At 41.9% G+C, this 12,085-nt stretch overlaps 1 protein-coding gene across 1 annotated transcript in view; it reads left to right on the top strand.

Moving 5' to 3' along the window:
• gfra4a (GDNF family receptor alpha 4a) overlaps nucleotides 1–11,715 on the top strand; it is a 184,991-nt gene extending 173,276 nt beyond the window's left edge. Inside the window, exons 7-8 of the mRNA XM_084045749.1 lie at nucleotides 6,953–7,134; nucleotides 11,471–11,715. Of these exons, the coding sequence (XP_083901875.1) occupies nucleotides 6,953–7,134; nucleotides 11,471–11,626 (338 nt within the window). The 3' untranslated portion in view covers nucleotides 11,627–11,715. The remainder of the gene's footprint in view (nucleotides 1–6,952; nucleotides 7,135–11,470) is intronic.
• Nucleotides 11,716–12,085: the final 370 nt, after the last annotated feature.

Genomic DNA, 12,085 nt, shown 5'->3' with positions numbered 1-12,085 from the left:
CTATACACACACACACACACACACACACACACACACACACACACACACACACACACACACACACACACACACACACACACACACACACACACACACATCACTATTATCTGGGCTGCAAATTATGCAGTATAGATTGTTCATTGATAATGATGATCATAATCATTACACCATTCAGGCATTACCGCGATCATTAAATGACACCTGAATTTCCCCTCAGGGATCAATACATGTTTATCTTATTATTCTGGCACCAGAAAAAAAAAAAAAAAGTTGTCAACATCATCACCATGGCCACGAGGGGTTCACCACAGGCCTCATTTACAGAAAGGTCACATGGGTTGACTTTAAAAATAGGTGGCATGCAACAAGTTGTGAGAAGGATTTTTAGAATACTAAAAGGTCTACTTACAGTACCACTATTCTGTCCACTCAGATATACTTACTGTATATATATATAGAAGTGCTTCTCAGGGTGGGCTCCGGGGACCCCCAGGGGTCCTTAAAGGGGTTCCCAAGCAAAATGATTTAATTATTCATTTCATTTGTATTATTATTCCCTGGCTACAATTTAGCTTAGTGAGAGAATGCATAAGAATGACTAGATCCTAAGTTTCACTCTCCCCACCAGTATAGATAACTGTAGGATTACTGGAATAGCGGCCCGAACCTCTAGAATTCGACACCTACGTGCCACTGCTGATGTGACAGATATGGTCATATATGGAGATCTGTGTGTCAGGCCATGTCCCTTTTATGGCCATATATGGAGCAGAGGTTGCGTTAGTCCGATGGACAAAGCCAGACCGCTGGTTTCTGCAGACCGAAAATGAAGCCGATTGTTCAGGAATTTGAAATCTGCCATCTCTAATATAAGCCAAAGAGCACGGAACCGGAAAACAATCCCCAAAGCTATTGGTTTGGTAGCTTGTCTATCTAGCGAAACTACAGGCCATTCATATGAACTGTCTCTTCCATATTGGAGTCAATGTAAAAATCTCAAGCTGGCCCCTTGGTCTATCTCTCTATGTCTCTCTCTCTCTCTCTCTCTCTCTCTCTCTCTCTCTCTCTCTCTCTCTCTCTCTCTCTCTCTCTCTCTCTGTCTGTGTCTCTCTCTCTCTCTGTCTGTGTCTCTCTCTCTGTCTCTGTCTCTGTCTCTGTCTGTCTCTCTCTCTCTGTCTCTGTCTCTCTCTCTCTCTCTCTCTCTGTCTGTCTGTCTGTCTGTCTGTCTGTCTCTGTCTCTCTCTGTCTGTCTGTCTGTGTCTCTGTCTGTGTCTCTGTCTCTGTCTCTGTCTCTGTCTCTGTCTCTGTCTCTCGCTCTCGCAGTGCACTGACGCTGGAGAACTTTCACTCAGAGCTGCTCTGTTACTGTGGAGTAACAGACAATTAAATAAATACACAAAGTTGTCTTACACCACGAATCAAGAACAATGCACACGCATTTCATTGAAGATGAAGCAGAGACAACACCTGTCCATTTCAGCGTCAGGTCACGTAACGTGGTTAATCCAGGAATATGCAATGCACACCACTTGAATTTAAATTGTTTATGGGGAGAATCAGGAGACTGCAGATTAAGATCAACACAAAAGCTTATTCAACCTTCCCAAAGTTGCATTTAACATATGATGCATGGACGCACTCCTGACATATAATTATGTCACCATACGACCATACTGTATATGGTGAGTAGCTTAGATTTTGATTCATTGCTGGCCAGATGAATCAATCAACCTTATGATTTGCGTAGACCCGACTTTTAGACTATTGCTCATTATTCTGAAGAACATGTTTTACCAGGAAACTAATGATGCAACACCTTGTTGAAAAATCTAATCATTATGCACGCACCACGGACATAACCTGCGTGATTGTATCCTAGATAATTAATCCCCTTATGCAAGATGAAGCTGTAATTAGTGTGGTTGCCCGAATGGGCAACCAGACTATCTCCACCGACTTTATTCCGGTAGATAAACTTTTTTTCTATTCGCTACTCCTCCCACAGTTTATTTTTCCCAATTTCGTGCCATATGTCAAAATGACCGGCTTCACCGGGAATACCGTGCTTGTACCTTGCTAAGAGATTGGTTGTATAGTTTTATTGATATTGATTTATTAGTGCATTAAATTTCCCCATCCACTTTAATGGAAAAGTGAAAGAACTCAAATTCAAGTATTTTTTTCTCAGAAACCGTAAGAGCTAGAGTTACCAGATTTGGAGGGAAGGTTCATAGTTTATTGCCAAATTATTTAAACAAATATTACACCAGTCAGCCTCATGGTGGCGCTATAACAGCCCACTTCACGTTTTGGCCTATAACTCTTGAACCGTAGGTCGTAAAATCAAGATTTATTTTCCCCTGGATTCCTTGGGTCACAACGCATCTTCCCAATTTCAGGATAGATTTTCCGCCATTTAGAATTTTCTGCAAAACACACTTTTAGCTCCTCCTCCCACATATTTTATCCAAATTTCACAAAAATCGGTACACATGATCTCTGGGCCCATGCGGTAAACATATCCAAACGGCATTTTGATAGTCCTTACCGTTCGTCCGTAAATGGCTTCCAAAGTTAGTGGGAGGGGCCTGTTTTACCAAAAATGCCAGAAATCACGAACGAAACGTCCGGTAAATCCCAAATTTAAATCACATGTCAAGGGTGGTTTACTCAACAAATTCCCAAAAGCATTTCCACTTTGACCCATAGGGGGCACCACAAATGCACAAAACGTAACCGTTTGATGCAAAAACATGATTTTTGGGGGGAACAATCCTCTCAAATTGTAATTAAAGCGATATCAGGAGTGACGTGACAATATGATTGGCCCGTTACATTTGTGGGAGGGGCCTATTTATTTAGTGGGAGGGGCATATTTCCTAAAATCAAAACGGCACGCGTCACGAACGCGGGATGCGATCGGCACCAAATTCGAATCGTGCGGCCTCCGTCCGCATTCCTCCAGGGCGTATTCCTCGAGTCCCGGCGGCCGCGACCAGCGTCGGCGCAACCACACTTTGCAATTTCCCAGAATTGCGACGCGTCTAGTTATTTTCTATATCTTACTCTTTACATTGAAATCGATCCAGTCCCAAATATAATGCTTTAACTGTTTATTATTGGTTCCTTTTAGGCACCTGATTGTCATTTGTGCATTAAAAACTGATTATGTCCGTTATTTTTATCAGATGTTTGATAAATTGCAATCATTCCGGACACGGTGACCGTCAGTTTAAAGTGGTTTGGCATGATAGATTTTTAGGGCGAAATATGGTGGAAATTGGAGAGGTGTTCTGGCATTTGATTTGATTTGATTTGATTTTATTAATTCATGCTTGCAGTGGAGCCAGGGCCCCACTGAAAAACTGCAGAACTTTACATATATATACTGTAGATATAAAAGAGCATTTGCATACAAGAACAGTTAAAAAACATTTCATTTCGCGGAAGCAGAAGATGAGGACATTTAAAACAGTTCTGGTGGCCATGTTGTTTATACCGTCTGACCAATATTATTATACAGCCTGACTGCCGCATACAGGGTAGAGTTTTTCAGCCTGTTGGTTTTGGCTTTGGGTTTAGGTTCTGACAACTCATGTTGATTCCTCAGTGTCCTGGTAGTATCTATTTCTCTTGTTTGGGGCAGCAGATCATGCAGAGGGTGCTGTTCATCATGCATGTCCCTGACCAGCTTCACTGCCGCTACCTCCCTCCTGGTCTGAAGTGATGGCAGTGGTTGTTAGAAGTTTCCAGTTTGATTACAGTTTGTTACATAGCAACAAACTGTACTGCCCGGCGCCCCCCTCCCCCCTTCCCACCCAGACGCCAGACAAACAGCCGCGCATGCGCGAAACATGCCAATTGTAATATAGGATATACTTATGGGGTCCCTGTCACAAAATCTTTTCAAATGGGGGTATCAATTTGGGGGACCTTGACTTGGAAATGCTTGAGAATCTCTGGTATAGGGTCTGTACGTATGAATTGTGTACTGTATGTCCGTGTAGCTGTTTACTCTACACACACTCAATATGTTTGACAGTTGTGGGTTGTTTTTTTGTTTTTGTTTTTTCATTCTGAATGTGGTGTAAAACCTATCTGGGTCTTATTCGTAAAAAAAAAACATGTTGATGTTTTTTGTAATTGCTAGCACACCTTCACAGGGAAAACCTTAGTGTTAATTTAAAGGGACGTTTCACTTTGAAACATGTTTGGGGTCATTTTAACGTCTACTCTGGCTTTTGTGAGGACCCCAGGCAGTTGCTCGATTCAGTATTTAAAAAATAAATGAAAAGAGTAATTGAAAAAACACGCAAACAAGGGAAATATCAGTCACCAGAACCAAGGACGGTGTTTTCGATGAATACATCATGGTTAAAATGGAGTTTGAACAATGGGTTTATATAGGAAGGGGGCATGTCTGATAAAATGAATATCAAATATCAAAATGGTGAACCAACTTAAAAACTGTCTGGGGTCGTCACAAAAGCCTGAGTATACGTTCAAATTTACCCCAAACATGTTTGAAACTCAGAGAGTGTACAAATGTAAGATGGACGGGTAGTACAATCTGAGTGTTACCAATGGATAGATTTTACTGTGTGATTTTTTTCCCATTCAGTTCTCTGTTGTTTTACTGGAACTCATAAAAAGTAGTTTGAAGGTAACACTACTAAGATTTGATTAACCACTATGATGTTATCAGGCACACGGCTATATCTGATTAATAAGAAATTATATATTACGTGATTAAAGCTACGAATTTAGCTTTCATCAAAAAATCACGAATGCCTCTGGGAATTTCAATATGCAATAATGACTCCAAGTTTCAATGTATTTGCCAGGTTGAAGTAGGTGCTAATTATCATGAATGGAGGCATGCATTCAGTTTGGCTGTGTTGTGTACTGTAGTACGCTGTGGGCAAAAACAGTAAAGGCTCTTTATCATAACAGGCTACTTGAGCTCCTGAGCTGCCGTAAAGCTGGAGGGATTTCTACCTCACTTTCCAGGTTTATAAATGATACTGTGCATTTCAATTTACACACACTCATTAACTCTGTTTTTTGTTTTGTTTTTAGCTTTGAGAGCAGTGAACATCAAAACAGAGAACACTGTATTTGTGCAGAGAAATATTTGGCTGCTTTTGATATTACTCCTACTCTATAGTCATGTGATCAAGTAGGATCTATCTGATTTTTCATATTCCACCCTGAATGGCTAAGATTGGTATCTAAAGTTTGCAGAAGTGGCTCGTTTTGATCAAAATGCCTCAAATCATGAACGCAGCGTCCGATTGCCGTGAAAGGCCGAGGTAGAAATGACACCCGTTTCACATTGGCTTATTATAGCGCCACCAGGAGGCCGATTTTTGCAAAACATTTTTCTTAATATAATATATTAAAAAATAAATGTTTTGCAAAAATCGGCCTTCTGGTGGTGCTATATGGGTCAAACTAGCAATAGAATGTTCCGAAGCATCTTCCATAAAAGCATAATGGTCTTGGACATTTCATAAAAGCTAAGTTTAAAGTGTCAATCTGCGATTTCTTCAACTGTTTGCCAGGCTGTATGTAGAACAGCAAGAACAAAGGTTTGAACGATCATACCTAAACAGCATAATTCTACATATATTGTACTATTGTAGATGGGCTTTTTTGTTGTTGTAGAGGGAAGTATAGACTTCATGAATGTATTAATGTATTTAACGGATGTATACATGAAACTGTCAGGCCCTAAGAATAGGTGGGACTATATTAAATGTACTTATGCACAGTGAAGCAACAGAATGATACAATTCCAAATACAACAGACTTTCATTGTCAGAGCACTTCCTGTAACATGAGCTAAAGACTTGTTTGCAAGTGACTATAGATGCAGTGAAGATAATGGAATTCAGTTCCATTATTCAATATTGTAATTGTATTACAGAGAGAAGTATTGACAAGCTATTTCCATGGCATACCGACATGTTACATTTTCAGTTAGAATTACTTATTACATTATTTGTCTAAATACTAATGTCTCAGGCTGACTTTAAACGTGCATCCATCATCTCTAAGAGTCAGTTAAGAGGCTGGATTGTCCTCACATGTCACAATCATAATTACACAGCCATGAACGTTCATATAATCACAGTGTGACCCATTTTATCACAAAGAACCTTTCATGAAAAACGTCAGAGGAACACCAACAAATGCAAAACAGAGGGCAGATGGCTGACGTGGAAATTATACAAATTTTCACATCACCGCGTGGATGACAAGAGCATAAGAATGTGAATGTCATCTGGTGAATTTCAGAGGTGGAAAGTAACTAAGTACAGTACATTTACTCAAGTAACCTTTGTGGATATTTTTACTTTACTTTTACTTCTACTTCGACTACATCTCTGAGGCAAATATTGTACTTTTACTCAACTACATTTATTTGAAAACTTTAGTTACCGTACTAGTTACTTTGTAGGTTTTGATTATACGGTAATTACAAAACATATATGAACCTCTTCAGCCCTATATAATTTGAAAATAGCCGATCTACAAGCTCACGACACGTCGCCTCGTGGAAGATCTGAAAACTTGTGAGCTTGTAGATCTGAAAACTTGTGAAATGGGACATTCTGCATAATGATAACTTTTGATACTTTAAGTATATTTTGATGCCAATACTTTTGTACTTTTACTCAAGTACATTTTGAATACAGGACTTTTAACAGGGTTAGCAGAGTATTTCTTTTGCGGTATTGTGGTATTGATACTTTTACTCAAGTAACAAATGTGAGTACTTATTTAATCACTGGTGAATTTGCTAGATATGTGCACACAGAGCTTCTAATTCAGGAGGGTCCCTTACACAAAATATTTTCAGATGGGGGTTTGAGAAACACTGATACAGCAAGAAGTACTTCTTGTGTTCCACATGCATCTGATCATTTCCAACATGTTTACGTTCCAGAGAATTCCATCCTGGCTTTCGGGAATGGGACAGATGTGAAGACTGGCGCCAATCAGCCAGGCATGCCCAGCCCAGGTTCAGACAACCACATCCCACACCTGGTAATTGCCACTACCACCGCTAGCCCTGGCATCACCATGGAAACGGAGCAGAACATTCTGAGAGCACAGATACCTACACAGGTGAGGCAAAGAAACGACAACAACAACAATCTTGACACATGTACAGTATGCTCTTGTACCGTATGTCTCAGTATGACATTCTGTGAACCTGCAAGCAGTCATAGAGGAGACATGGTCCCTGTACTCAAGCCTACTGTAGGGGCCGGACAATTTTAGGTACTGTATAGGAGTAGGAGCATGTTATCAATGGTCCTTTCTTAGGAAGGAGCTCCTACACCTAACTAGAAGTAGTGACCAGCATGCGTGAACATTCATGGGGAGAAAGGAGAAAACACACTTATTGAAATATATTGTTTAGATAGAAAACAAATACTTTCTGTGACTGGCCCTGAGTGGCAGTGTTGATATTTCAGCACATGCTGTTCCAAATTCAGCACTCACAACTGAAAAACTTTGTGAGTGCTGCCTAGTCAATCCATTGCAATGATGCATTTGCATACATAGTGTAATGTCCATAGTGCTTAGAGTACATAACATTCACCATGCAATATTTACATTAAATATTCATACTGAGTAACATACGTAGGGGTAAAGTGCCTGCCCACCATTGCAGAGTTTTTGAATGAACCGTAATGTATGGCCGAGTGTCTAAATGAACACAATTGGACGTGTTCGGGGAAGGGTTGTCCTCATGAGTGGGGTCTCCTCACACATGGCAGGTGAGCCAGTAGGGTATAACAGCAGTGGCAACACATGTGTCATGGGGAGTAAAGAATTGGATTAACGATTAAATTGTGAGGAGAACAGCGGTAAAAAAAAGAAATCTGTACTGTAATTTCAAATAAGAATGATATATATATATTATATATATATATATTAATACTACATATTAAAATGAGTAAACATTCACATTGCGCTAGTGCTACATTAAAAGCCAGCTGTGTCTATTTCCTACATTCCCAGCTATTATTGCAGTACGCTATCACCCATACACACGCACTATTATAGTTACGCTTGTTCAGTCTACCCAGAAAATGAATAAGATTGAATTCTCAATTCCTCCGCCTACGATAATATGCAGATTCATTCATTTCCCCACCATCCTTTTGTCATTGTCATAGATGGCACACTCTCTACACTCTAACAGTACTATTTAATAAAGCGGAAATTATGAATAAATAATAATAGAAATAACTGCAAAAACGTGCTCCTCTGAGCACAGGTCTCCGCCAGGCTGGGTTGCCTAACTAGGGCCCACAAACTTTGGAAGACAATCATAGCCTCGTGTGTGTCATGTGTACTGATTTGTGGATAAAATCTGTAGGAGTAGGAGCAAAAAGTGTGTTTTGAAGGAAACGCAAAATGGATTCTGGCATAACTGACCAGGGCCTAAGGGAGAAGATTTTTATTGTACGACCAACGGTTCAAGAGTTATAGGTCAAACCTTGAAGTGGGCCGTTGTAGCGCCACCATGAGGCCAATGTGAAAACTGTGAGTGTGCGTGCAAAGTTTCACAGCAATTGGGCACAAGCCAATCTAGCCAGTCTTTCCATGCTACGATGCCCAATATATATATATTGGGCATCGTAGCAGGCCAGCCGCCCGTAGGGCGGCCGGCCCGCTAGCCGCGCACGGGGCTCTGGCGTGCTTATTTTGGGGTACCAAAATGGTGGGATACAAATCTCCAATTGAAAAGTAAAAAAAATATATATATATTTCCTGGGGGTCCGCGGACCCCCTGGCGGAACCCCTGGAGGAACCCCTGGAGAGCCACACGAAACAGCGCGTACCTCTTCAGACCCCATATAGATCCACCGTGGTGCTCCCTGTGGCTTTTGTTTTTTCATGAACGTCCTTGCTTGTTTCTGTCGCTTGTTTTTGAAAACCTGGCATCCCGACTGGCATCCCGACTGACATCACTGTCGAATCCTTTGGTGTCATGAACCTAGGCTGGTGTGTTTACCAGATGCAGCAGGACAACGCGCTGTAGTTGTTTTCCACGCTCTCGCTAATGAAACACTAAACGGAGAAGCTTGTGATTGTGAGGTTGAGCGTGAATGTATTAGCATTGTAGTCACCTGAATTGAGCGTGGAAGCAGAAGACACGGTGAAGGGGAGGTGAAGGAGGCGCTTCTGTTGTTGTTCTTCTGGCGATACAGAGAGCTGCGGAGTTTCAATGGCGGCCCTTCGTGTTGTTTCGGCGAAACCCGCCGGCGTTCGGTGTCGGTGGTGCGCACGGTAAACGGTACGAAGCTGTTTCCCCTTCCGTTGTGGCCGAAATGTGGTGAGTAGAATTAGTTATGTTGCGAGGTGGAAAATATGTAGTGAGCAATGAGAGGTGCCCTACGCCACCCGTGAATTGAGCGCGCACGCCGTGGCTACTGTGGTGGCGAGATGTGGTGTGTCGGTGTTGTGTTTACTCGACAACAGAGCTGTGGGTATAGCGTCAGTGGCGGGGCGGAAGTCACTCCTCGATTATATAAGTAGATATATTTTTTTAAATGCCATGCTACACTATGTCGTCCAATGGAAATACCATACTAAAATGCCATGATACACTATATCGTCCTATGTAAAAAACATTAAAAAATGCCATGCTACTCTATGTCATCCAATGTTAAAACCATAAGAAATGCCATGCTACACTATGTTATCCAATGTAAAAAAAACAATCTAGTTGGCGCAAATGATCGGGCCTTTATGGGGAGTTGCGCCATGATTCAAGGAATGAAGAGTTATAGGTCGAAAACAGACCCCGTTAGCTGAGGAGCATATAGAATACTGTATGTGAATACAGTGATCTGAATCAGGTGGAGGATGAAATCCATTTTATTTTATTTAGTCTTATGTATCATGATCTGAGAGAAATATTGTTTAAAAAAGTCCACACACCTGATAGATTATGAATGGTGCTTTAATTGAATTTCTTTTTCATCATATTTTTGCATTTTCAGAATATCTTTATAAAGCGTGGGATAGGAGGAGAAGGGTGATTTATAGATTAAGATTTGTATTAACTTTATATTTTCTATGTGCAGGTCTATATGAATGTATGTACTGTATGTGTCTTGTTCAAAATCAGGTTGTATTATGAGTTGCTGGCTGGGTATACACTGGAATGTTTATGTTTTTTCTTTTTCTTTTAATTGATGTGTCTGATAATCCCATGTGGGATGGGTCAAGGAATTGTCCGGACACGGAAATAAGATATTCATTCATTGTTATTGCCGATCGGTCCAACAGTGCCGGAGATTAGCTGCTCACAGACGGACGTACACACTGGCGGATGGACAGGGGCAAAAATATGGTATCCGGCCTGGCGAAGACAATAATTCTGAGTTGTATTCTAAATTCACTTCACATAGTCTCCTATTATTAGTTACTCAACTTGTAACATCTTATGTAGCAGTCCCTCCCACCTGGTACGATATTTAGATTAAAATGAACACTAATAATGTACAATTCATGTGTTTGCAACAGCTATACTGAGTTTGTGCACAGGCGAGAAATGCTTATTTACCATCCATCTTTGTGACTGATCTACTAAAAGCAGCCTGGACAAGTAAATTAACAACAGTTAAGTTCACACCCCTGTTCTTTCTCAGCACAGCTCTGTTCCTCTCAACACTCCGTTAGGCAGAGCAGGGAAACCAGTTTGTTTCAGCTCTATCTGGTGATGTATTGCCGCCTTAATGGGCAGAGACCAGACCAGAGCACGAGCCACAAAGAGAAGACAGTCCTCTGCAAGGAACAGGGTGACAACGGCTAGGGAGACTCGTTTCGTGTTGTCACAGGCTTCTCCACTGTGAACGATTATAGCCCACCGCCAGCAAACACCAGGCACGTCTGTGGGACAAAGAGATAGGGAAGATAGGAAGAGACAGGTGCAGAGCAGCTGCGGGGAAGTGAGAGAGAAGGAGAGAGAGCAAAGAAGTGGAGGATGCAGTAAGAAGTTGACGAGTGGACTCGATGTCTGTAGGCGAGAGCTTTTTAGTAGTAAACTTTTTAGAGTGAAGGATGGACAGAGACAGAGGTCAGGTGGGGACAAAATTTGCACTTTAAGCTAGGTAATTGAAAACTTTCTTTGTGCATATTCGCGTGGTGAAAGGCATCCCTCGCTTTGAAATTGCGTCTGGGCTGATAAGTGACAGTGTCCTCACCGGCGGAGCTCATCTTATTTCTGAGGTCAGATATGGGAAATGCAGCCATTATCTCCATACGGGTGCTCATAAAACCCTCTGTGGGGCCAGGTCTATCCTTCGCTGCTCATAGTAAATGATGACTTCCTGCTATGAGTCAAAACCCTTTAATGAGTTTGTTTGCAAGAATGCAAAAACAGGTGTGTGTCTGTGTCTTCTGGTTTCTGAGTCTGTGTACGTCTGCGTTTTCCCTGCAGGTCAATGAGAATGATAGACTGTGGGGTGACGAGGAAGAGTCCACTCTTCCCTCTCCGGGCTTGTCGGACCATGCTGCTGAGCCCCTGCGTCTCTCTGTAACCCTAGGCTGGGCCCTGCACGCCCTCTTCCTGCTACTGATGCTCACCTGCCAGTAAATAGGCCTCCTTAACAACCTGGCCTCCATTGACAAGCCTACAGACCTGGGGAGGGCAGGATTGGAGGGAGAGAGCCATTTCTATTTGATGAAAACAGAGAGGATGAGGAAGGGTTCAATCTGTCTGCTCTGCCCTCTCCCCAACCTTGCCCCTCTCCCCTACTTTCACAACTCACAGTTATCTCTTTTCTTTGTGAATTTTGACTCACCGTGGATGTATTGTAAGCCCATGGCCCTTTGGAAGTTGACAAGAGAGGCCGCGTTTGCATTACCAGGGGAATTATTTTGCCAGGAAACTCAGAAAATTCCAATTTCCCACTTCTGCCCCTGAAGAAAAAAAACAACACTCACACTCGCGCGTACACACACACACACACACACACACACATGCATCACACACACGCGCGCGCGCGTGTGTGTATGCGCGCACGCACACACACACACACACACACACACACAC

This window comes from Gymnoscopelus microlampas, assembly GCF_963454915.1.
Source record: "Gymnoscopelus microlampas genome assembly, chromosome: 20".
Classification (NCBI taxonomy): domain Eukaryota; kingdom Metazoa; phylum Chordata; class Actinopteri; order Myctophiformes; family Myctophidae; genus Gymnoscopelus; species Gymnoscopelus microlampas.
The sequence above is the reverse complement of the archived record's forward strand: the minus strand, read 5'-3'. Positions and strand labels throughout refer to the sequence as shown.